At 36.6% G+C, this 27,069-nt stretch overlaps 1 protein-coding gene across 5 annotated transcripts in view; it reads left to right on the forward strand.

Annotated features, from left to right (window-relative positions):
* Positions 1 to 27,069, forward strand: part of IFTAP (intraflagellar transport associated protein) — a 55,441-nt gene that overhangs the window by 9,867 nt on the left and 18,505 nt on the right. For 4 of the 5 annotated variants that reach the window (XM_069469836.1, XM_069469833.1, XM_069469835.1 and 1 more), the window contains 4 exons: positions 4,293 to 4,448; positions 23,999 to 24,138; positions 25,299 to 25,370; positions 26,732 to 26,798. In XM_069469836.1, coding sequence (XP_069325937.1) covers positions 4,316 to 4,448; positions 23,999 to 24,138; positions 25,299 to 25,370; positions 26,732 to 26,798 — 412 coding nt within the window. In that variant the 5' untranslated portion in view covers positions 4,293 to 4,315. The remainder of the gene's footprint in view (positions 1 to 4,292; positions 4,449 to 23,998; positions 24,139 to 25,298; positions 25,371 to 26,731; positions 26,799 to 27,069) is intronic. The other variant, XM_069469838.1, reaches the window with a different exon arrangement.

The raw sequence follows: 27,069 nt of genomic DNA on the forward strand, positions 1-27,069 counted from the left end.
ATTTCATACACCATGTTCTATAATAATGTCGTTTCAGAGAGCACATAGCGTTAACTAGCTTACATGGTTGTTTCAGTATTTGATAGTAGAAAACAGGACTTCAGGGAGGTTATGTAATTTATCTCGCTGTCTCTCAGTGACTTGGAAAGAAGAGAACCATGTTAATAACCAGGCCTGTGATCTTGAAGTGAAGTTTAGGAGTCCAAGGAGCAATGCATGCTCCCTGCATCTCTTTTTAGAGACTACGATTGTGAAAATGTTACTTGCAATTTACCTGTAGATATTTATGCACATTCACTTCTCATCAGAATATGTTCTAGATCTTTCATGTGGAACTCAAAGCCTTACAACATAAAAACCAAACCAAAACAAAAAAATCCTGTTATCCAAGCAAGTCTCTCTCTCTCTCTCTCTCTCTCCCTTAGAAAAATACTTCATGATAAAAACAAAAGTACATGAATGGTAACTGAAAAAGCATTACTTCCTTCTAGAAAACCACTAGGATTTGCATAAACCACTTGACTGTCTGGTAAACAATTATGATTATCTGCTCTGTCAGTCCCTGGGGATTTTTAAACGTTAGGTTATTTGTATTTTTATGGAAAAGGAAAATTCTATATTTGAAGATTGGTATTGTTAAACTTTTCGAATAATTGCAGTTTGTAAAACTGGACATTCCAAAAGTCTTAAAAAAGTCAATAAAAACATTACATCTCTTCTGTATTATAATAACCATATGAATAAAATTAAAGGCCTTGAAGGATTTTGAATTTGTGCTGGCACAGCCTATTAATTGTTTGCCTTTAGGACCACTGAGATGTATTAAGAGGAGACATAATATACCAATTTGAGAATTGGAAAGGAAATTTAAAGGAATTTCTGTTATCACACTTATAGCATTCATGAGAAGACATTTACAGCAATAGAAACTACAACTTGGCTGCTTCTCTTTGCTATTTGTTTGCTGAAGTAGATTACCAGAGATGGTTTGAGGAAGAGATTGATACAATACACGGTTAGAATTTTGCTGGGCTCCAATTCTGGAAAAGAAGACTGACATTGAAATTCTTGTAATCAAGTACATGTCCTACTGATAGTGAAATAATAGCCACCTTTGGGTTTATTTATTGTTGTTTATTATCTGGCTACTGAAGGCATAATTTATTAAGCTTTACATTGCTGAAGCCTGGCAGTGTTACAGGTAAATTTGCATAAGCCATAACTGATGCTTTTTTGTATATCTAATTTTTCAGGTACAAACAGCTTGAAACAATTTCTTTCATTTTTAAGTTGCTACCCAGCTATACTTTTAATTTTCACTCAGTCCTCTACAACACCATACTTTATCTGGGGTTGTAATGCATAAGGAATTATCTTGATTTATCTTTAGGTAACATCAGTGCCTTCAAAATAGAGTGGTCACAGTCATAACAGGTCTTTGTGTGGGCAAATGACAGACTACTAAGATTGATTCATCATCATCATTATGGCTGACAATTTTTGAGGTGCCACGTGTACTCATTTAATCTTCATAGCAATCCCGTGAGATATGTGTACCTTTGCAGTTCCCCTGGGGTCAGATGTGTTTCAGAATTCAGAATTTTTTGGAATTTACAAAGGTAATCAGTGCATATACCATATATTACACAGAACCTCCAGGGAGTGTTAGAAAAGCACCTGATATGCAAGCCCATTAGTATTTCTGCAGGGAAACGTATGAATAGTAACACTGAGTAGAATAATTAAAAGCCATAAATACTCTCACATTGGTTCAATCAGTTTTCACCATCAAATGTTTTTGGGCATCATCTTCTGAAAACATTTTTGTGTTTTTCTGAGCTTTTTGGTATTTTGGGATTGAGGATAAGGAAATATAGGCCTGTACAATTATAATAGCATTTTATAGATGAGGGAAAACTGAGATCCAGAGAGGTCAAGTAACTTGCTTAGTGCTGCACAGTAAGTGGAAGACCTGGGGGCTGCGGCTGTATAACCATTTCAAAGAGTGGTCTAGATCTATACATTCTAAAGTGGTGATATGTTCATATTAACTTGTTAAATGAAAGCTACAAAGAGTGACATACGTATTATGTTCCCATTTTTAGAAAAATATTTTTATCATTCTGTATAAACGTTACAGAGAAAGAATTTAGAAATATATTCATTAAGCTCTTAATAGAATTTACCTCCGGTGGTTGGGAATTGGCAGGGTCAGGAAATAATTAAGAGTGTCTTCTAATTTTTATGCTACATATCTGTGTTACTTGTATTTTTTAAATCATGAATAAATATATAAAGGAAAAGTGAGAGAAAAAGTTGACAAGAGATAACAGAATTTTACTCTTGTTTCAGAAAAATAGAAAGGAAGCTTGGTGCTGTCTTCCTGCCATATAATAGTATTGGAGAACTGCTCCTTTGTGTTGTTTCCCATGCATTCATTCTACTGGCCACTTAGGCAGTAATTACTCTTCTGTAGATATTCAATTTCTTCAAAGCTATGTAAGAATAATATTTTATACAGAATGAATGGAGTTTAACAAGGTGAAATATCACAAGTGAAAACAAAGTTCAAACTGTGCACAGTTTGAGGCATTGTGTCTTAACTGACAGGCATTCAGTTAGCAGTGTGCTAAATGAACTGGCAATGTGAACTGGCCACCAGCCATGTGAATGTGATCTTCAGCTATATAGCAAGAGTGCAAAGTTGAGAATATGAGAATTAGTCAACTCTCACTGTATCAGGACTACATCTGGAGTCTTGTCTTCAGTTCTGGATGGCATATTTTAAAGGGATGCAGGCGATACGAAATCTTTTCCAGGTAGATTTATCAGGAGGGTAAAGGACTTGAAACCATGTCATATAAAACACAGATGAGATAACTGGGCTAGTACAGTTGAGTGTTTTGCCAGCTCCTAGCAATATTTGACCACTGTACCTGCTCAAATGAGTAACGTTAGCTCCATATGGATTGACTGCCAGGACTATGCCACGTCCTGAGTATTAAGCATTTGGGATACAAAGATGAAAAGATGTGAACTCTGCCTTTCCTCGGCTCTGAGTCTAATAGCAGCGGTCCCCAAGCTTTTTGGCACCAAGGACTGGTTTCATAGAAGACAGTTTTTCCATGGACGGAGGTGAGAAGTTATGGGGAGTTGGCTGTATAGATGAAGCTTCGCTTGGTTTGCCCACTGCTCACTTCCTGCTGTGTGGCCCCTCATTTCCTTCATGGAAGACAGTTTTTCCATGCACAGTGGAGCTCTGTGGCCCAGTCCCTAATAGGCCACGGGCTGGTACCAGTCTGCGGGGCTTGGGGACCACAGCAGTAGAGGACACAGAAATACATACAACTACTTCAAATACAGCATGATAAATGTAACAATTAGTGCAGAGGCAGCACAGAGAAATTATGATTAACTCTTCCTGCGGTGGTGGAAGATGGGAAGGTAAAGCCTTCAGAGAAACTGAATTCTGAGCTGGGTTTTAAAAAAGAAATTTTTTTTCAGTGAATGAAATGAGAAGATTGACAAAGGACAGTATGGCCTTGTTCAGATATTTAAAAGGATGTCATGTACAAGAAGGATTGAAATTATTATGTACAACCTCAGGGGCTAAGGAACCAGTTGAGGTAGCAAAGAGGGAGACAGATTTAGGCTCAATTTTGTAAGTTTTTAATAGAGCTGTCCAAAGGCTTCTTTGGAATGTTCAGAATTCCCAGTCCCTGGATGTGTTAAAGCACAGGAAAGTCAACTGTTTGTCAGCAGTAGTAAGGGGAGAGGGGTCACACGATGGATAGAGTCTAGGTTCAGACTCCAAGAACTGACACTTGCATGTACTGGCCTTGTGACTGCTATTATAAGAGAAAAACAGTGCTCAGAACAGCTTCTGGTACCTAGAAACTGCTAAATAAGTTGCTAAATAAATATTAGCTATTATTGTTGTCATTGGATGGGTGATTAGTTGAGGTACTCTATAAAGTTCTTACCTTGAAAGACTTAGGATTTCTAATTGTGTAATTGGGTAACAGTATTCTTGTCAATGAAAAAGATTGTAATGAGGAGACTGAAGCAAAAATAAAATTGTGATAGTTAACAATTCAGCAGCAAAGTTTTATTTACAAATAAAACTTTATGAATAAAACTTTGGTCTCTTGAACTAGAGATCATTGCTGTAGTAACTGTCTTGATCTGTCCTTTTGGAGCCTTAGAATTCTCCCACATACCCACCCAGAGTATTTTCAGAGGGACTGGTACTGCGTAACTCTCTCTAGCTCATGTTTTTCTTCCTCTTGTAGATAAAGTGGCCTCGTGAATAGGAATGCCTGCCCAAATATCAGGATTGGAGATAATGGATGAAGATCGATTAATTGAAGAAGTTTTGGATAAGTTTGTTAATTGTCATGAGCAAACATATGAAGAATTTCTGAGCACTTTTACTCATCTTTCAAAAGGTAAAATGGAGAAGTAAACTTTCTGCAACAGTAGAGATAAAGAATTTTATTATAAGTCTTTGCTGCCTTTTCAGAAAGACTAATGAGCATTCATTCCATTCCTTTGATCAGGTAATTCTTATTAGGGCATTTTTGACTGCTACATGTAAATACTAATGTCTTCATACATTCAAGAGGTGTTTTATGGAGTCAGAGCCATTGAATTTGATAACTAAAAATGACCTGAGAAATCCTTCAGTATAATCCCTTCACTTTACTTTTTTAAGAAAGGCAAGTACAAAGAGTAGAGGTTGTTAAAAGCATATTTACGACTTAAGAAATAAAGCATAGTATTGGCTATGGACTTATACCGCACACATTTGGATCCTGGAATCACTACTTACTTGCTATGTAACCTTGAAGGAATGGTTATTGAGTAAGTGGAAATAAGAATAGTACTTCCCTCAAAGGTTGATGAAAGTTGTTAGTCCATTTTGTGTTGTGATAAAGGAATACCTGAGACTGGGTAATTTATAAAGAAAAGAGTTTTATTTGGCTTGCAGTTCTGCAGACTATACAAGCATGGTGCCAGGCGCTGCTTCTGGTGAGGGGTTCAGGGAGCTTCCAATCATGGTATAAGGCCAAGAGGGAATAGGTGTGTCACATGGTAAAAGAAGGAACAAGAGAGGGAGGAGGAGATACGCATGCTCTTTTAAACAACCAGCTCTTGTGTGAACTGATGGAGCAAGAAATTACTCATTGCCAGGGGAGGGCACCAAGACATTCATGAGGGATCTGCCCCCATGACCCAAACACCTCCCACCAGGCCCCGCCTCCAACACTGGGGATTGAATTTCAGCATGAGATTTGGAGGGGCCAATCATCCAAGCCATATCAAAGGTTAAGTGAGATAATCCATGTAAAACTCTTAGTATAGTGACTAGCACATAAGTAAGTACTTACTGAATGCTGGATATTGTTATTGTGATGCTGCTGCTGTGGTTTCTGTAGAATGGAAACAACCCTTTGGACTGGAGATGATAAACTGAAGCCTATAAAGGCCAAACCCATGTTGTGTGTTTCAGTATGTGTTTTGTTTGCCTCGTACAGTGTTATTGTTCATTAGTTGAGCCACCATTTAAAAGTTAGGGAATTTTACATGAAAATCTTGATTTGAGTTTTTTTTCTTGGATCAAGTGAGAAGATCTGTTATTTCCCTCATGGCACTGTAAGCTGGAGCACCGGGGCCCTTGCCTTGTGAGCTCGCTAGTTTGTCACGCTCTCTGGCACTCACATAGTCTACAGATGTGTGCGTACATTGCCTGCTTCATTCACTTAAGTGGCTCCTGTAGGCATGTGAGTTCTGGGTTCTGCTTCCGAGTGCCATCAGCTTGCTTTCAACCTTGGTCCTTTTTGGGTTATCAACCCACATTTTTGAGGCCATTGGTTCTCTACCTCGTTGCACATTAGACTTGCCTGAGGAGCTTTTAGAACATATTGATACCAGTTCTGCTGGGACCAAGGAATCCGTATTTTATAAAAGCTACTCTGGTGATTCTAATGTATGCAAGTTTGAGAACAGGGAGTTTCGTAATCTCTGAGGTCATGACACTGTTAAGATGCCTGACTTCATGATTTTAAGTCATCACTCATGTGTCCTAAACAAATGTAAAAGAAGGTTCCTTATAATGAAGAAAAGGAAAAGTGATCTAACCTTTGTCTTTTATCATGCAAGATACAATATCATAGATATCTGTTTGGTTTACACTTAAGGGTTTGTGTTTATACTTAAGAAAAATAGAGAATTTAGGAAATAGTTAACTTTGGGGCTGTCTGTGAATGACCTGTTTTGACATGATATGTAGATCAAATTAATCTTGAGAATGGCCAAATCATCTTTAAGTCTAGGAACCTGGGTTTAGAAAGAGTCTTACTTTCTCTGGGTCTAATGAGTTGGTTCCTGTTTTCTGGACCCAAACCTGGCAGTATGAATGGCTGGGATGGTGGTGGAAACAAGGGTAAAACTGGAAGAATTAGTGAATATTGATATGCCAATAATATTTTGATAAACCAAATTATTTTGGAAATTATTGGTAAGACTGACTTTATTTTTTTAATTTTTTTTTACTTTTTTTAAATTTTAGGATATTATGAGGGTATAAACGTTTTGATTACATTTTATGTCTTTGCCTCACCCAAGCGAGGATTAGAGGCATGCCCTTCCCCTCCTGACTTTATTTTTGTACCCTAAAAGAGTAAAAACTTTTTTAAGGACTTTGATATTTTAAGTGAATAATTTAAATTTAAATAATGTATTTAAATGAATAATGTATTCATTTTTGTGATAAAGGGTCTATTCTGTTTTCAAATTCTGGTATGATCATTGCATGCTGAGAAAGAAACTGTTGTCGATGCGGTGACTTCATTTGGAGTTCAGTTTTGGGCTCCAAATTGAGCTGAAATAATTGATGACGCAAGTCACATAAACTGCATCTCCAAGCACACTAGTTGTTTTTTCCTTTCAAAATATCCCTAGGCGCCAGTTCACATTATAAACTAATGACCTGAAAAAATTCCTCTTAAAGCACAAAGAATTGTTGACTTCAAAAATGTGTCTTAAATCAGTAAGTGTCCTTTTCTTCCCCTGAAACATTTAAATACCTTCTAAAAAACCAAACAGGACTCAGGGACAGGCCTATGGGTTGAGTGATAGCCAGCAGAATTGATTAAGGTATGTACGGTTAGTTCGGTTTAAGAAAAACATTAAAGTTATTTCTTCAGAGTTCCTGTTTCTCCCTTTCTTTCTAGACCCTTCATTTGTCTCAATGCATTTAGTTGCTTTGCTGATATACAGTGGGTCTTTTCCGTTAAAGTGGTTATCACCATGCATACTTATGTATATTTCTTTAATAAGTTTAGTTTCTCAAGTCCATTACCATTTCCACTGATTGACTGTTCTATTTATTTTTATAATAGTTATACGCCAGAATGGTTATGGGATTCATTTTCTTTCCAAGAGTATTAAAAGGGTCAGTAATCCTATTAAAAATATTTCCCTGGAAAAAATTAAATTATAGCCTTATTGAAAGAAATTTCACATTACCGCTTCAGACTCTTGGAAAACAGTTGGAGACTGTTAATATTCTAGCATAATTCTCACTAAAGTACATTCATTTTGATCATGTTTTCCAGTTTTTTCTTTTTTAAAGCAACTCTAGGTTTTTAAATCATGGTGCATATTTGATAATAAATACAATGTTCTATCATGTTTAAAGAGGCATATTAATTATTGGTTTTAAACAGTTATAATTGAATTCTCAGTAGTATCTTCAGTTGAAAAGGGTAAATCAGGTTGTAAGATATGTATTAGAAAATCAGCATGCAGATATTTTTCCTTATTGGTAAAGACATTATTATGTTGTTGACATTATTGTAGGTAAAGATTAGAAACTAAGAGTCAATCTTTTGTATCTCAGTTTCTTTGTGAACATAATTTATAGAACTTTCTAGAATATCTGTCTAAAGGGAAAAAAGGCTTCTTTCTCATCTGTCATATTTCTATCTCTTTTTAGGTTATAAAATGCAGATGTGAATATTTACATTTGATTTTTTGTTAATTAATTCATTTATTCATTAATTCTGTGAATGTCTTGTTATGGTCTAGTTGCTGAAGATTCAAAAATAAGTAAGATGTAGTTTGTGTTCTCAAGCACTCATAGTCCAGTGGGAGAGATAAATAAGTAAGCAGGAGCTTGCTCTAATGCATGCTAAGTACCAGAGTAGAGAGAAGCACAGAGTGTCACTGTGAGAGCTGGTAGGAGGGCCACCCACACTGTAGGGGCAGGGAGGGCAGTAAAGTCTACCTACTGGAGGGGATGCCTGCAGTGAATCTTCAATAACCACTGAACCCAAACTTGCCTCGGGCCCCAAGACATTCAGTAGAGCACAGAAAGGTTTGACAGAAAAGAGCTGATATTGACAGATGTTGTTATAAAATGCTTGCATGGTCCTTTTGAGTCATGGTTCCATTGATTTTAGTACTGATATATATATATACATCTCCTTTAAACAATAAGTCTTCAAGATGAAGATGTAGCCTTACTTTAGTAAGGTTTAGAGTTACTTCTAAACTGCTGAAAGTAAAAGGCAATTTCTTTTATTTTCCTTCCACCCCAGGATTACCACACGATCCAATTTGGGAAGCATTTGCTCCTACCTTTTAGAGTGGTAGTTTTACTGCTCCTGTTGCTGGCAAACAGAAATTGTATAATTAAGTAGCCAGGGACTTAGAAATGGACATTAAATCTTTTGAACTCCATATTGTTAAATATGGTAACTGTGGGCAGTTACAGTAGTTATTTCCGATTGTTTTTCTCTCTCTCTCACATGCTTTCACACACATGCCATTATAATTCTGATTGTGTGCTTCAGACTAAATAATTAATTTCTGTGAAAGTTTCCTATCTTACCAACTATTCAACTTAAAATAGTTTGGAAATTGAAATGAATCTACAGTGATTTTATCATTAACCCTTAAATAAGTCTTTGTTTTTCAGCCTCTCATTTTACTCTTAAAATACCTAGGATCCACTTGTCCAAGTGAGTCTATATTTTAACAGCTTTCTATTCACTGCATATTTGGCTACTTTAACCTATCTTCATCTGTATAGATCAAAGATTTTATTTCAGATTTTGATGTGTAATTTCATTTTCTTTATGCTATTCTCATTTCACTTGCAATAATTTGTGCTTTTAGCATTTTATTGTGCTTTTAACATATCTTTGAAAAAAATTCTCAGCTCAACCTCCCTTTCTCTTTTCATACTTGTTAATATTTGAATTAAATTCCCCGTTAGGTAGAACATTGTGTGCCTGAATGTTCAGGACAAATGTCCATGCCCGTGGCTTTATAAATTGGTGGTAGTCTGGCCTTTCATAGTTCTAAACTCTTGGAGTTTCAAACTGTTGAATAGGTTTCAATTTTTCTCAGATTTTAATAATATTGTGTGATCATTGCGAGTTTAATCTATATTTACTTTATTCACATTTAGTTATTTAAGGAGCAATGCTAATGCTTTGCCACCATTACAGATTTCAGGAATGTATAATTGCCTATGATTTGTGATCATCCAGTACAGTAGCTCCTGGACACATATGACTATTGAGTACTTGAAGTGTGGCTAGTGCTACCCAAGAGCTGAGTTTTAAATATTATTTACTTAAATTAAAAATCTGATATTCAATTCAGTTATTGGAAAACTTTTAAAGGTGTTGGGGACAACTTTGGTATGTGAATCAGTTTTTTAAAATGTAAATTTTATGAAATTTACAGATCAAGTAAATCTGATGAAAATTTAGAATCTGAATTGAGATATACCATAAGTATAAAGCACACACTGGATTTTGGAGACTTGTATAAAAATAGAATGTAAAATACCTCAGTAACCTATATTGACTATATTTGAAATGATAATGTTTTGGAAAGTTAGTTTAAATAAGATATAATATTAAAATTAACTTCACTTTATTTATTATTTATTTATTTTTTTGAGACCATAAGAGTTTTGCTTTGTCACCCTGGGTAGAGTGCGGTGGCATCATTTTCATCATAGCTCACTGCAACCTCAAACTCCTGGGCTCAAGCAATCCTCCTGCCTCAGCCTCCTGAGTAGCTGGGACTACAGGTGCCAGCTGTGACACCTGGCTAATTTTTCTATCTTTAGTAGAGATGGGATCTCACTCTTGCTCAGGCTGGTCTCGAACTCCTGAGCTCAAGCAATCCTCCAGCCTCGGCCTCCCAGAGTGCTAGGATTACAGGAATGAGCCACTGTGCCTGACCTATTTATTTAACCCTTTAAATATATCTACTTGAAAACTTAAAACCACATATGTGGCTTAGATTATATTTCTATTGAGCAGTGCTGCTATACACAGTAGTTCTCAAACTTGGCTAAATATCAGAAAGACTTTTATGGTGGCAAACTTTTATAAAAATACATGTTAATATTTCTAGGCTTTGGCTTATTAAATCAGACTATATCGTCAGGGGCCTAAACTTTTTATATTCACAAGGCTTTCTAAATGATTTTGATTTACCATTACTTTTAGGAACCACTGATTTAGACTTCAAATTCTCATAATTTACAGTCCCTTAAAAAACAGGACTGTCTGTACTCCTTTAATATATCAGATAATTGCTTAAAGTTTGTTTCTCTTTAAACTGTAGAATTGGAAGAGACATTCTAGTCCTCTTTATTTTAGATTTCACTTATTGATATATTCACTAAGCATTTGTCTTGAATAACTTATCTAATTGACACAAGGATGCAAAGAAATAGCTACTTTTTATAGCTCAGGGAACTGAAAGTCATTGTAGATTAGTAATTTGTTTGAGGTCAGGTCAAGGATTCAAACTCCAGACATCTGATCATCCTCTATACTATAACATATCTCTCCCACAGAAACACCTGGGAGTGTGAGATTGTAAGGAAAATAGTCTAATATTACTGATAGCAGCTAATAGTTATTAAGTACTAGGTATGCTTAACAGTTTATGTGGATCATCTCTATTAATCCTTATAATAACTTAGAAGTTGGGCGTTTTTTTAACCTTTTTTTTTTTTTAAGAGACGGATCTCGCTCTGTTGCCCAGGCTAAAGTGCAGTAGCATGATCATAGCTCACTGCAGACTCAAACTCCTGGGTTCAAGTAATCCTTCTGCCTCAGGCTTTCAAGTAGGTGGAAATACAGGCACATGCAATCTGTCTAATTTTTTTTTTTTTTTTTTTGAGACAGAGTCTCACTCTGTTGCCCAGGCTAGAGTGAGTGCCGTGGCATCAGCCTAGCTCACAGCAACCTCAAACTCCTGAGCTCAAGGGATCCTCCTGTCTCAGCCTCCCGAGTAGCTGGGACTACAGGCATGCACCACCATGCCCGGCTAATTTTTTCTATATATAGTTTTAGCTGTCCATATAATTTCTTTCTATTTTTAGTAGAGATGGGGGTCTCGCTCTTGCTCAGGCTGGTCTCGAACTCCTGAGCTCAAACGATCCGCCCACCTCGGCCTCCCAGAGTGCTAGGATTACAGGCGTGAGCCATCATGCCTGGCCAATCTGTCTAATTTTTAAAAAAATTTTTTTTGTAGAGACAGGGTCTCACTGTGTTGTCCAGGCTGGTCTTGAATTCCTGGCTTCAAGCAATCCTTCTACCTCGGCCTCCCAAAGTGCTGGGATTACAGGCATGGGCCACTGCCCCTGGCCCTTTCTTTACATTTTATTTTTTATTATTTTATTATTCCTAACTTACAGATGAGGAAACTAAGGCTTAAGGTTAAATAACTTGCTGTTATGGACTAAATTGTATGCCCTCCCAATTTATATGTTGAAGCCCTAACCCCCAATGTGGATTGTATTTGGAGACAGGGCCTTTAAAGGGATAATTAAGGTTAAATGAAGTCATAAGTGTGGGACCCTAATCCAGTATGACTGGTGCTTTTATAAGAAGAGATGGAGTTGGACTATGGGTCTAGACAGTGTGACTTCAAAGCCCATACTTGGAACCACTGTGTTTTCTGCCTTTCTTACAGCATTGGGCAGTCCTCAAGATCTCGGAGTTACTGGCATGTAGATAATATGAGCCACAGGAATGGATGTACTACCTCAAAATACACTTGATTCTGTCTTTTCTAGAGTATAAGCTCCATGTGGGCTTGCTTCTTGTGGCTTGTTCACCACTATTACTGTAATACCTAAAGCAATGCCTTGATAACATTGAATGAGTAGATGCTTAATAAATATTTGTTGAATAAATGAAAATAAAAGAAGAAAAAACAGAATGGCAGACAGACAGATAGGAGGGCTTCAGGTCCAGCCCTGAAGAACATCCACATTTAATGGCTAGACACAGGAGGGAGAGCCCCCAAAGGAGACCATGTCAAGATGCCCCAAGTTTGGGTTTGACATACTAGGTATTTAGGAGCCACAGTAGAATTTAAAAACAAACAAGCAAACAATAATGCACATTGCAAGTGATTTTGAAAGGTAGAGGCAAAGAAGAAGGAGAGAAACATCTGGAGTCCGGGAGACTAGCTGGGAGGCTAAGCAGAAGGACACAGGTGCAGGTCTGCACTAGGGTAGTGGAGGAGAAAGGTGAAAGTGAAAGGGCCTAGGAGACTTTTCAAGTGAAGGAATGACTGATAGCATGTTAGTAACAGGTGACTGACAGGATTAGGAAGAAGAAAGAGTCAAAGAAGAGTCACGAATATTTTGCCTAGGAGATACTGAGGCCCACAGAGGCCGAGTGACTTCTTCAAAGTTACACAGCTCTCATTTCAGGAGTCTTTAATTTTTTTTTTCCTTATTAAGTGAATGTTCTGTCAAGAGCTTAGAATCTTGGATTGGGATTTGGTTTACACTTCTGGACTGATAAATTTTGAGTTGTCAGTTCAGCCAAAAGAATATCACTCCTCATACTTGACAGCTTCTGAAAAATGTAATTAAAAATGAAACTGGTGACAGCACATAAAACAACGCATTTCCCAAAGTTGACATATCATTTTGGTCCCCAAAGCTATTTTGAATTTGAACGTTAGAAGTACATCTTTAAACTTCTATGGGGGTACAAAGAGAGGCTTTTCCCAATCAGAAGACTGAATTTAAAATCTACTGTAGAAAAATACCACGGAGAAAAATATAGAAAGCAGCTGGCCTTCTTACCAATTTCAGATCAGGAAAAGAATTTCAGTAGAGCATAAAAACAGCTTTCTCTCATAAAAGAAAACACAACAAGAAAAATAATCCTTGCTGTGTAGCCTTTTGCAGTTATTTTCTGTCGAGTATTAGATAGAGACCAGAGGGCTTAACATTGTTTTGATACCCTTGCAACTGGCAGATTGCCTGCCAGAGGAAGTTGGAAACGAACTGACCAGCTTTGTGCTTCCAGGTGGCACCTAAGCCACATTTTCTGTGCTGTTGTTATCAGTCATTTAATTCCCTACTGAATATTGAGTGGTGTTTTTAGTTCACAGGCCATTTGCAGTGCCTTTCTGTTTCCTTTTTTTCGTTAGCTGCGTTAAGAAAAAAAAGGCAACTCGGGAAGCACTTTTGCAAATGTGAATTTAACAGTAAAGAGCACAATTGAAAATAACAGAGAAAATAGCAATAAACTTACTTTAACTTAAGACATAGGCCATGGGACATAGGCCATGAGTGTAATGTTAACTCCAGGGAAATTTGCAGACGGCCTCATATGAGGACTTGCTAGTAAATGTAGGCAATTAAAAAAACTTAATTAATCTAGCATCCCAAGGGAGAGAGTAAGAAAGCAGTGTTATTTTAAAGTTTTTTATTGACGTGTTTTTTGGTATTGCTGAAAAGAATAAAAGGGTAAAAAGAAAGTTGGTAATTTTATATCACTCATAAATTCGGTAGCTGTCTGTGTGTGACCTCTTTATCACAATATAACATCAAATATCACATAGAACACTAACGGAGAAAAAAAGCATTGAGCAAAATGAACTAATTTATATTAATGGTAGAGTCCTATGGAAGAAACAGTATCAGCAGCATTAACCTGTTTTTTCTCTTTGGGGGAACATCTGCAAACTGTAATTAAGCAATTTTCATTTGTTTCTCTATTTCTTTTGTCATCACTAAATCGCTACACTTAGGGAACAAATTGACAAATTATGAAACACAGAAAATTGCTGGTTCAGTTGCAGAAGGAAATTTTCCCTCTCAAATTATGACAGATTTTGAGCTGATCAAGCCATTTTATTTTAGATATATTAGCATAGATCTTCCGCTGAGGTTGTTCATATTCATTCCAAACATGAATCTTTAGTCCATAGATAACCATTTGTTTTTTGTTTCTGCTGTAGTTTAGTTGTAATTGGATAAGGAAAGAAAATGTATTTAAATATGTATGGCATTTTGAATTATAATCATTAAATTTATTTTCAGCAGTGTTTTTAATGTGTAGTATTTTGTTCCAATAACTTCTCTAGAATGCTTTTTCAGTAAAGTAAGATATGAGAATTTCTTCAAAATTTGGTTTTTCTATAAATAACAGAATAATCTTTGATTCTCTATCTTTTCTATTTGTATATTTTATGTGTACATATAAATTAGAGAGTTGAACTTTCTAATTCAGCTAGGCAAATGGGATTTTAAACTTTTATAAAATACAAGTAGAGAACTACTTATGGCCAAATAAACTTTTAAAATGGTCATTATCAACCTTTAAATAGCTGATTTAAACAACGTCAAGTGGGCGCACACTTGTTTTATATGCATTTCTCTTTAACTTCAGATATTATTTTTTACTTGTTGTTGTTAGATGTGTCATCACTTGAAGGAAAAGGATAAGTTGCTTTGTTTGAAACTGAGGTGGTCATAAGATTGTGCTTTGATTCAGTTGAATGGGCACATATGCAAATCATGGTTTTGGCAAAATGTTCTGTCAACCATGAAACAATAATATTTTCTTTGAAATGGTCAGCTAAACCCAAAGGGATACAAACAGGAAACTTTGTTTTAACCAAACTCTTATCTTCCTTTTATGAAAATCAAACCACAATCTATCTACTATGTGATTTTTAGTGTCTTTTTTTTTTTTTCTTTTTTGGATTTTTTCCAGAGGAAACAGATTTGAGTGATGCCAGTCATCTCGCTCTTGCACTCCTCTGGAGGAATTATTATACCATTTTCATGTGTTCTCCAGACTAGCTTGCCTTTTGCATTAGATTTTGTAGTCTATGAACCACTGATTAGAAAAAAAGGGGTTGTAGCCGGTCATCTAATTCTGGGTATTGTAGTATTTAGTCATAGTATTAAGAATATCCACCAGAACAGGTAATTCTACCTGTTCAGTATGTGTTGTATGGTTGTGGTGAGAATTAGATGAAATACACATGATGGTACTTGGTAAATTTTAAAGACTTAAGTATAAAGTTTTATGATTGGGTAACTCTTTACGATATGAAAGAGAAACATCAAGGTTAAATAGTAAAGAAATCTTGAATCTAAATATAAAAATTATAAAATATTGTCTACAATGTTAGTTGTTCATACTCCATTCCTTGAAGTACAGACAAAACTACGTATAGTACATATTGTTCAGTGTACATGCATATGGTATATTGTATAGTGTAAGACTATACAGTTCAGGGAATAATCCTACACTGGCCTCTGGTGGATGTTCTAAGTACTATGCCTTACATAATTATCAGGCAAAGGTATTTACATGCCCTTTTGACAAAGATAAGGTATTAGACTTGAACAAAAGAGACAAGGATCATTGCCTTCAGGGAATTTGCATCCTAGAAGGGGGAAACTGAAAATAAACATAATGAATAAGAAATATATCTGTGTTAGAAGATACTAATTGCTTTGAAAAGAAAAGTAAAAGAAAAAAAACTTCATCAGAGCAGGGTAAGGGATTGTAAATGCTGGTTAGGGTGGCAATTTTATACAGGGTGATCTGGTTATGCCTCCTTGGGAAGGTAAAATTTGAAGGAAGGTTAGAAGGAAGTGAGGGAGTTAAGTCTGCACATATTTGAGGCCCAGGGAACAGCCGGTGCAGAGGCCAGGTGATAGCAGCACCTGGCCTGGTTGAGGAACAGAGAGGAGCCCAGTGTGGCTGGAGTAGCATGAGCAGAGGTGAGAGGAGCGGAAGCTGAGGTCAGAGGGCATGGAGGTGGGGACAGACCAGGCATGGATAGCCTTGTAGGTCCTTGTAAAGACTTTGGCCTTTCTTTTAATTTTTTTTTTTTGTAGTGACATTTTTGTACCCTTCTTATTTATGGCCTTTGGATACATTTTTACACATGGAAAATGCTTGTTCAAAGATAGGCAAACATTTATGGGCTTGATTAAGTAAAAATTTTCAAGGGAATAGATTAGACATTTTTGGCTTTGTAGTGAAATGTTTGCCTACATACTTAATCATTTCTTTTGGATAAATTCTTAGACGTGGAAATGCTGGCTGAACTATATGTAAAATGTTGTGCATTTGAGTGAGTACAAGATTTAAGGGAATAGATTATGTTTCTTATAGGCAGAGGCCATGTCCTCTAACTTTCTTAACTTTTCTTCTAGTCTTCCAGTTTAGCAGAATGGTAAGCACATAGTGAACACTTGGTGCAGAACTTGCTGGTTGAAGGGTTGAGTATCAATTTACATTCCAGTCTCAATTGCTACCTGTGCTTTGGAGTGGAGAATGAGTGTTTTACCTTGCAAGAACTGTAAGTTCCTGATGGTGAGATCCCTGCTCTTCTTAGTCTTACATTTTAGTGGGAAGAGATAGGCAATGTACAATTTAGAAAGGTAATTTCAGCTGATTTCATATAAATTTGAAGAAAACAGGACCATGTGGTAGAGAGTGGCCCAATTCCATGGCTGTGACAATACAGAGGACATAAGGTGATTAGAGAGTTGTAGGCTCAATGAACATATGCATTTCTCCCATTGTCTGGGTATGGAGAGAAGTTGAAACTCTGTAGTTATACTGTGGTTTGATTTCATCATGTTGTGGCACTGTAAGGAATTGGATTAGTGGTGACGGTCTTTGGATCAAACTCTATATCATAATTAAGGGGGTACAAAATGTGGAAACAATCCAACTTCATCAGTGGTGAATGGAAAAATAAAATGTGGTATTAGTCATACAATGGAATATTATTTGACAATAAGAAAAAGGAAAGTACTATTAATGATACATACCACAGCACAGATGAACTTCAGTGATGTTATGCTAAGTGAAAGAAGTCAGGTGCAAAAGACCACATAATCATCTGATTCGTTTATGTGGAATGTCTAGAAAAGACAAATCTATAGCAAGAAAAAGTAGATTAGTGGTTGCCTGTGGTTGGGGGTAGGAATAAGGAATGACTACAAATGGGCACCAGGCACCTTTTTGGGGTGATGGAATGATCTACAAATTGAATCATGGTGATGCTACAACTAAAATCATTTGCTAAAAATCATTGAATCGTACACTTAAAATGAGTGAATTTTATGGTATGTAAATTATACCTCAATAAATCTGTGGAGACATGGAGGTATTATTCATGGATACTTAGATCCTTACCCTGGGTTCTTCATCAGAGGAACGTGTGTCCTTGTGACCCTGGGTTTGGCTCAAGACATGAAGGGTACTGCTTGTCTATACATATTTCCTATTAAGAAAATAAATCAATTGTACATAGACTTGTAAGTTTAAAGTAGAAAAGGATGATGGGCAAAAACAAACAGACTTCTTGGATGCAACAGATTCTATCTTGTGCAGACATTGTCACCAGCAGCTGTCACCCTGTGAATTCTAGAGCTGTAGGAGCCTATGCTCGAATATACTGCATGTGCTCCCCCTCTGGGCCACTTCTGTGGCCTTGGCTAAGTCAGTCGGGAAGGTAAGCTTATTTTATGGGGTGGCCTCTCTGCAGCAAAGTGTAATCCACTTGACAGGTTGCCAAGAAGTAGATAATGCTGTATTATCTACTTCCACCATCACAGAGATTGTTTAAGGAAAAAAGTTTTCTAGGGCATGCCATATTAAAAGAAGGGCACAGATTGCAGTGGAAAGATAAGGTGAATATTCTGTGATATCTAGAGGAAGGAAACATAACCAGTTGGAGATTGTGCCTTCATTTCTGTTCCAGAAACACAGAAAGAACTCGTGAGTTTTTTTTTTCTAAATCTCTTCTATTCTTACCACCACCACCACCAACCACCACCACCACAGCTGAGGCTCCCTTGGCATCTCACCTGGATCACTGCAATACCTCAATACCTCTGTATTTTTTGCCTCTAGTACCTGAACCACTCTTAGAGCACAGTTCTAACTGTGACTCCCCAGGACCTAGGTCAAGTACAGAGTTTTTGTCCTGCCCTCCAAATATACCCTGTCCATGTGTCACTAAATGTGAGCTCTAATCTTCCTGGTATAATTGGTGATTCTTCCTCAGGCTTGTGTTTTCTCACCTCGGGGGTTTTGCTCATGACATTTTCCCTCTGTGGAATCATCTCTTCCTAATGCTCACCTGTTGAAATTGTAGTTGTCTTTCAAAGCCCAGCGCAGGCGGCCCAGTCCCATGTGAAGCTTTTTGTGATTGTCCCAAACGGATTATGATTTTACCATTCTCTGGCTTTGCGCCTCCCTTCCATCATCTGCCATAGGTGCCTTCTCTTTTGGTGGTTTGCATACACAGCTTAATTTCTTAGTTTGTAAACTCTGTAAGGCAAGGAACTTGTTCTCATCCATCTTTGTCATCTTGTACATAGTCAATGCCCAGAGTATAACTTTTGGATTGAATGAGCTCTGTAACTCAACTATCACAAAGATTTTCTTCCTGAAAATAAACTTTGAGCAACTTTATACTCTCTTCAGATTTTTCTCTCTGTAAGTGCCTAACCCTGGCCATTTCAAAAATTTAAACTTACTGTTATTATGCCCCTTTTCTAGGGCTTCTGACACACATTTTTCCAGGCCAGGCTTGTGCATTTGTGCCTTGGCAGGTTGATGACTATGACTGTGAATAATGAGTCAATTATCATCTGGCCTCAGGGGAGGTACAATTATTCCTGACTGGCCAGGCTGAGGTAATCCTCTCCTCCCTGTGCCCTTTCAGATGAAGAACATAAAACAGTTGGAATTCAGAGCACTGCAAAGGGAATTTAGACAAAACATTTGTCTGCTGAATTTAGCTTCTTTGGATTTATTCTGATTTATGATTGATTGGTTTTTAAATTGCTTATTTAGTTCTAACGACTATCGCTCCAGGGGAGTCCAGATACCAAGAAGCATGTGATCAAGAAGCAGTGGAGTGAAGTAGTTTGGCTGGACAAATCAAGAGCAGATATTATTGTCCAGGGAAACATTGCTCTAGGCAAGGAGTATAATGTGAAAATCACACCCTGACTTTCAAAGTATCCAACCTTGTTATAAGCATGATTGCTTATCCCCTATTCTCTTTGCAGAAGGCTTTTTGCAATTGCCCAGTGCTGCATAGAATTTCCCCCTATGAATTTTTCTTTCCTTCTAGCAATATATTCAATATCTCTTCACGACTGAGAACGTGCTCTTGATTTATATTGCTATTGACCGTAGTGCAGAAGAGCAGACGCTCTGAGGTTGCTGGTAGGATTTGGTGGTGAATTCTTATGTTGGTTATGCTGATTTGTGAAAACTCTACCCCAAGTGTGGTAATGCTTCTCAGCACATGGACGCTAGTCTGGCTTTTGTGTGGATGAATATGAATTTTTAAAAAAGTTTCTTTCAAAATCAAGTTCTCTGAAAATAATCACTTTTATCTGGAAGATACATAATCAATATGTGGTTAGTGTCTAATTTATCAAGGCGTCAAAAATTTCAACCTTTTCAAGGAGTATAACCTTTTCCTCTGTTCTGAAATTAGACACTGTAGGTATAGTGGGGGCCTTGTAAGGGAGATCTGTTGGAAGTTTATCTGTTTGGTATCAAAAGGAAATTGAAATTCCATTGCTTCAGAATAATGAAACCTCTAAAAACCTTTAGAAAAAACTTTTGTCTCATCCGTATTGAAGTTTTGACTCAGAAATGCCCAAAGAAATGCTCTTTCAGGTCTCAATAACTGACTTGTTCTCTGAAATATTGCTGTTGGATTTCTAAACTGTATCATGTCTGACACTTATTTCAAAGAAAGAAACATTAGGGATAAGATGAAAGGGTGGAAAAGGACTCTGATGAAAAACAGAAACAGAAGAAGATGAGACGAACACCAGGGTGGCACGTTTGGATTGCCACCAGGATAACTCTGGGAAGCAGCATCTGGCTCTCTAATCAGGCTTTCAGCCACTCGGGTTCTGGGCTGTGCCAACATCTGCCATTTTGACATTATCATATTGAAAAAGAACTTTTTTCCTATCTCATTGTGCCAAGAGATTTATTATTTGCTGTTTTTTTTTTTTTTTTTTTTTTTTTAAATGATAAAAGCCTTTAGAAGGAGCACTAGCTGGGTCTTTGGAGGGATACTATATCTTATATTCTTGTGAAACTAATTTTGAGGTTTAGAAAGGAGCCTTAAACTGTAGGTTTAGACAGATAACAAGTTTTTTTCTGCATCTCCTGATATTTTAAAAGTGAAAACTTTATGTTTACAAAAGGAGGAATTTTAAGAGTAAACAAGAATTTTTCTTAGATCTGAGATCCCAACAGCAGTTCAGCATCAGCATCAGAAGCTGGGACTTCATTATATTTTGTTCCTTGTTTCATTTTTTTTTTTTTTAAAGACAAAGTCTTTCTCTGTTGCCCAAGCTAAAGTGCGGTGGCATCATCATAGCTCCCTGCAACCTCAAACTCCGAGGCTCAAGCGATCTCCTGCCTCAGCCTCCCCAGTAACTGGGACTACTGGTGTGTGCCACCATGCCTGGCTAATATGTTTTTAATTTTTTTTTCTTTTTTGGTAGAGACAGGATCTCTCTGTGTTGTCCAGGCTGGTCTCAAACTCCTGGGCTCAAGTGATCCTCCTGCCTGAGCCTTCCAAAGTGCTGGGATTACAGGCATGAGCCACTGAACCTGGTTTGTTCTTTATAATTTCATCTGGTTACCTGTCAAATAACTTGGGTGTTTTATTGGAAATGGTAGAGAGTACACTGAGTGATTATGAGAACAAATAGAACTTGTCTTTACAGAACATCTGTTATTTTCAGACATTGCTGAAATACTTTTCAAGTATTTAAGTCAATAGACTATTACAATAGTATTGTGCTGGGTGCATAGTATTTTCTTAGTAAATACTAGATTTAGGTTGTGCTTGACTTAAAGGATAAGAGGAAGAACTGAAACTATTCCACTTTTTATTAGAACAGTGCACTGAGGAATGGCTGTAGCCACAGGAAGTCTTCTTTCCTTCCAGCTTTAGTGAAGTTTGAGGAACCCTTTCATCCCTCAGTTAACTCCTCCAGTTTCCAAGCGTCTCCATGCCTATCTTGCTCTACTCTACTACTGCTGCTTACTGTTGCCCTAGGACTGATTCAGGACATCTTTGTGGCTGTAAAAGAGGAACAAGCTGGGGAGACTAAGTCCTAAGGCCATTTCTTCCTCACTTACCTGATCCTTCATAGTGCGGGTTGCCCCAGCGGTATTCTTGGCAACCCTCCCCACACTTTACTCAGTCCCCCAGCTGCTCCACCCACAGCAGCCAAGGCTGGTGCTTCACATCAGAGTTTCTAGGGATTTACTGTGGCAAAAGGCAGGGGCCACCTCTCCCAGTAGCAGCTAGTTAGGAGTCACTGGTGCTGGTGCAGTAGGCAGTGGTAGAGAGCTGGTCTGGGCTTGTGTTATTTATGGATGTCACATTTTTTAAAGAGAAAGTGATGCATTCAATATTTGTGTTTTCCCTCTTTGGCTAATTAATGATGTATTATAGACTAAGTTACCTTATCTCTGTTCCCCAATATTATTTTTGTGTTAATGTCTTGAAAACGTCCTCAGAAGTCTTAATTCTACTAATGATGGAGTATTCAGAGGCAAATGAGGGATTCCAACTGGACTTGTACCAGGCCATGATCATTACAATATGAATCTTACTGATTTTGATACTATGCAACTGACAGCTCAGGAGAAACAAACATGGCCACTGTGCTGGGTCAGGCTATCTCATAACCCCTTCAGTTAGAGACCTGCCTCAGGAGCTCACAGATAAAATAACTGCTGCATCTCTGGATGGTAGAGTCTAGTGAGGCAATGGAACAGGATTCTCCAACCTGACAATGGCTTGATTTCTGCTTTTTGACTTCTTTTGAATTCATTTATCACTCTTCTAGTGATCATTGACATAGATAGATTCCTGTATTTGGTATTGTCATTAGAGCAAGCAAGTTCCAGCTTTGGAATGTACCCTGTACCCTTGATTCTTCTTTGATTGTTGTAAGCTTTCTTTCTTTGTCTTTCATCTGGGATTTTTTTTTTTTCTTTTTTCTGCTGCTTCTTCTATTCTCTAAGGACCTTTCCCTTCATTTGCTATGTTATTCTGGTAGCAAAGCACAGTGGTTAGGAGGATAACAGTCAGAAGGCATGGGTTTAGATCCCCACTTTGCTATTTACCATCTGTATAACCTTGAACAAGTTATCTAATCTCTCTGTTAGCCTTGATTTTCTAATCTGTAAAGTGGAGATGTAACAGTACCTGCCTCTAGGAATATTGTCAGGCTTAAATGAGATGATTCATGAGTTGCTCACAAAAGAGTGTCTGACACTCAATAAATGTTAACCTTTACTATTAATTTTAATATTACTACCAATATTAAAAATAACTTCATGGCTTAAGGTGTTACCTCAGCATGATTAATGATCAAATATTTACATATAGCTATGATATCTTTCCCACATTTTAGCCTACATTTGCGGCTGCCTTTGGGTCATTTCTACCAAGATTTCCACTGGCACCTCAAATGCAATATGGACAAAGCTAGATTCATTATCTCTTACCAAACTTACTTCATTTTGTTTTCCCCACATTTATGTTAATGACACATCATGATATCATAGTTTTCTCAGTCTCTTAATTTAGGATTAATCTTAGACACTTTCCTTAGCTTGAAGTGGTGATTATGAATGTACATAGATTTAGTACAAACCTATTCATTGTTTATAATTTTAGGCAGTCAAGAATAAGGGATTGGTTAACTCATTAACTGCCATGTGAGTTGTATTTAACTCATGTTAATTTTGAGTCCGGGGCCTCGTGAAGCATATGTAACATACACATCTGCTTATCTTGGGACCTGCATGAACTGTTTTTCAAGTTGCACATAACTCACACACAGAAAAAAATAAAAAAATAAAAAATTTTTCATTAAATTAGAAAGAATCATTCTGTTTTTGAAGTTTTTATTCTGTTTTCTTAATAAAATACCATGACCCCAAGGAAAAAAAATTTTTTTCCTAGTGTGGCAGTCAATGTGTTAAATAACTTTTATATTTATTTAATGGAATTCTCTATAACTATTAAAATTACATAGAATATTCAGTAACACGAAAAGAGATATTGCTGGCAAGTTGAGTTAATACAATACATATAGTATGACTCTATTCTGATTTTTAGAAGTTCATGGATACATAAAAAAGATTAGAAAGATAACCACTGAAAAATTTTTGTTGTAGCTTTTATGGCTTGTAAGATTATAATTGATTTTCATATTTTACTTTTTTTCTCATAAATTTTCTAAAATCATCCATATATTACTTCCATATAAGGAAGAGAGCTCCTTAAATTTAGATAAAAAAGGGATAGGTAATGTCTAAGTCTTCCAAATAATATACTTTATTGACCTCTTAAGAATGGCCAAGAACAGTCCTGGATATGTAGCAGGTACTCAATAAATATTTGTTGATATCGAATGAAATAATGTTATCTTTCTATGTATTTTTAGAAATAACTTTTTAAAGGTAAAAGTACTTAATACCTCAACCATTTAGTTTGTAGAATTCTTTGAAAAGTATTCTTTTTTGTTGAAAGAAACTTTTTCCATAAACACAAAACAAACCAGACTGGGTGTGGTGGATGTTTCCTAATACTATATAACTTATCATTTCAGAGGATAATGGGACCAAAAGGGGAGCATTTGGAATTGATTCTTCAGAAAACATTGCTCATAAAAATGAACCAAATGACCACCATCTTAGAAATAAAACCATCTTTCTTCGTACCTCATCACAATGTTCAGAAGAAGAACAGGTAATACCATAGCACATTTATAGAAACGTCTGAGGAAAAAAGCATTCTTCATGAATTAAAAAAAGAGAGACTGTAAGAAACATTAGACAGTTATTGGAACTGTAACTCCTAATTCTATAAGGAGTACCATTGGGGCATTTTATTGAAAATCATCATTATATTTCATGATTTTAACAGCCATTGTTGATGATATATCTAGTTATCCCCAATTTTCATTAAAAAGCTCTTAAGGATCTGCCATCTATAAATTCTTGAAATTATTTATATTTTTTAGCTTCTGTTCGGAACAAAAGAGTTCCTTTTAATAATTCTTTGTGTAAAATGGGACATTCTTTCCCCGTCCTGGATTCATCTCTTTCAATCTTAAAAGTTTCTGTTATCTTGGTTTTTCCAAGATTCGGTCAATAAATGTTGGATGTTCTTTTTCAAATCTTGAAGACTTTATAGACTTTATTCACATTCTCCTCAGCTATGTTTTTTAATTATCAAAGAATCACAGGGGAAGCTCTTCTACTTTTTAAGCCAGTTGAGTTTGTAATTTCTGCCTCATGTCTTTCCTGTGATATTGTGGATAGAATTATGTAAGAGATTGTGATTTTATACAGGGAATAAAAATTTCTGTGTTAGAAATGTGTTTATATATAGCACATGCCTATAATTCTTTATTTCCAGAACTTATTTTCAGTGAGATTATTGTTAATTTTTTTTCCTGGAGGATTCACTTTTTACTGGCAATTATTGGCAATTGAAATTATATCATCTGTTGAGTCTTTGACCAGCATGTGAGAGGCAAAGAATTGTTTAATGGCATTGTTTTCTGATAACTTGAAAATGTTGTATTAGCATTCTCTGATTTGTCCCTCAGAGGTTCAGTGGGATGGGATAGGAGGTGGAGAATGTTCCTATTTTACACATGAAAAGGCTGGGGTTAAGTAATCTACTTAGGTTATGCTGTGATGAGTCTAGAGGAAGAAGTCAAAGTCAGAGCTCCTGAAACCTACTCCCTGATCACTGCTATGGCTTAGTGAGTTTGGTCTGTCATGCATAGCTAATTAACAAAAACTGGAAAGGGAGTTTTATCATCTAAACGGCTACAAGATCAGCTTCTTTATTTTATGTTGTTTCATTTTTCCATCAATGTGTCCTCCCTGTATTTTCAGATAGTGATGGATGAAGGCCAAAAAGTTGGCAGTTCCTTTCAAGGTGATCTGAATAGGGCAAGAAAGGTGAAGGTAAGGCATGATTCAATTTTCTTTTGGGGCAAAAAACACAAAAAATAAACAAAAATCACAGGATTCATTTGCTATCCCTTATATAAAGTTGGAGACTTCAGTAGATTTTGTCCTTACACGTTTTTCTTTCTTTCTTTTTTTTTTTTTAAGTTGGTGTTTGACTATCTTAAACCAGCCTTGGTTGGCTGGGCTCTGGATCTCTTTTTCTTAAAGCTGAACCAGGGAAGGAGTGCTTTGATATAGAATAATGACGATAGTCCTCTTAAGCATCACCATTAAGAAAAATGACAATATAAAATAACAAATTCGCAAATTTTAGAACCGAAACCATCATATGGAAGATAAATTTTTGCTGTCACTTGGATTCCGAGTAATAACCACTGTTATGTACTTATAAGCAATGGAAATACCATTTTAAATTCCTGTGTAATAGCCATGGTCCAGCAGGTAGAGCTGAAGGAAGAAAGACCCAGCCTCTCTTTTGAATTCCAATTATGAAATCTAAATTTGTAATTTTAAGGTATTTTGTTATGCATGTGTTTAGGTCATGAGCATAAAAGGCATTGCAACCTTATGCCTTTACTAGGTCTCATTCATGCCGGTGGTGAGATCATTTTCTTATTTACACTCTTTGCTGTTCCCTTGAGATGAATTAGTTCATGTCTGAAATGTTACCATTTTGTTAATCTGAAATGTCTCATTGTCAGCTTGCAGTGGAAAGCAGTAGTCCATGTGGAATAGTTTTTCATTGAAATGCTGCTATTGTTGTCTGTAAAGGTCATTTGCTCTGCTTTTTACCTTTGAAGTAATTTTCAATTTTATTTGCTTGAAAGAGAGAACACTTGATTTTTTGCCATGCTCACCTTTGTTGTGATTTTGTTTTAAATGGACCTTTCTCTCTGGCTTTCTTTAGTTTCTTCTCTCTGGCTCTTCAGAGTGCTATAAGAAAGCACGCTGTTACGGTAATAGCCAGACCCACTACCACCACCATTTACTTGACAGGCAAAAGCAATAAAGTGAAAAACAAAACCCTGAAACACTGTTTTGGACTGTCATGATGGTGGTATATATTCTGGGATAGCATCTGGAACAAAGCCCCTTTTCAAAAACTCCCAGAGTGTTTTTTTCCCTTTCAGTACAGAGGTCTACCATGGTGCTTACAAAATCCAGGCCAACTTCCAAATTAACTGCTTCTTTCAGATGTCTCTGGGAAAGCACAGTGAACACAAAGGCCTTGAGCTGGGACTCAGGAGTTATTGAGAAAAGTGGATTTAGCTGCTCAGTTGAGTGTTGTGGAAATGGATTCATTGCATTTTTTCCTTAATTCTAATATGCATAAAATGTTTTTAATCATTTTCTAGGTAGACAATTTTCTAGATCTAGAAGATTTGGAGGTGGATGAAGAGATTAAGCCCCAAATAAGCAAGGGTACGTTTTCCATTTCCTTTCTATACTGCTTGACCTCTTTCTAGAAACTACAAATAAGGCTTTAGACAGCTTTCCTTTTTATGGCAATCCTTACGATCACCTCTCCAGGGATAGGAAAAACTGAAGTTGTGAGCTTTCTTTTTTACTAGCAAAGATTTCAGCTGAAAGGTCAACACTCTTGAAGATTGTAAAACCTTTGGACTTAAGTAAGTCCTCCCTACAATTTACCACATGGTTGATTCTTGGATAATTGCCTCAAATAGAGCCATTG

The sequence above is a fragment of the Eulemur rufifrons genome, chromosome 6 (assembly GCF_041146395.1).
Source record: "Eulemur rufifrons isolate Redbay chromosome 6, OSU_ERuf_1, whole genome shotgun sequence".
NCBI classification, from domain to species: domain Eukaryota; kingdom Metazoa; phylum Chordata; class Mammalia; order Primates; family Lemuridae; genus Eulemur; species Eulemur rufifrons.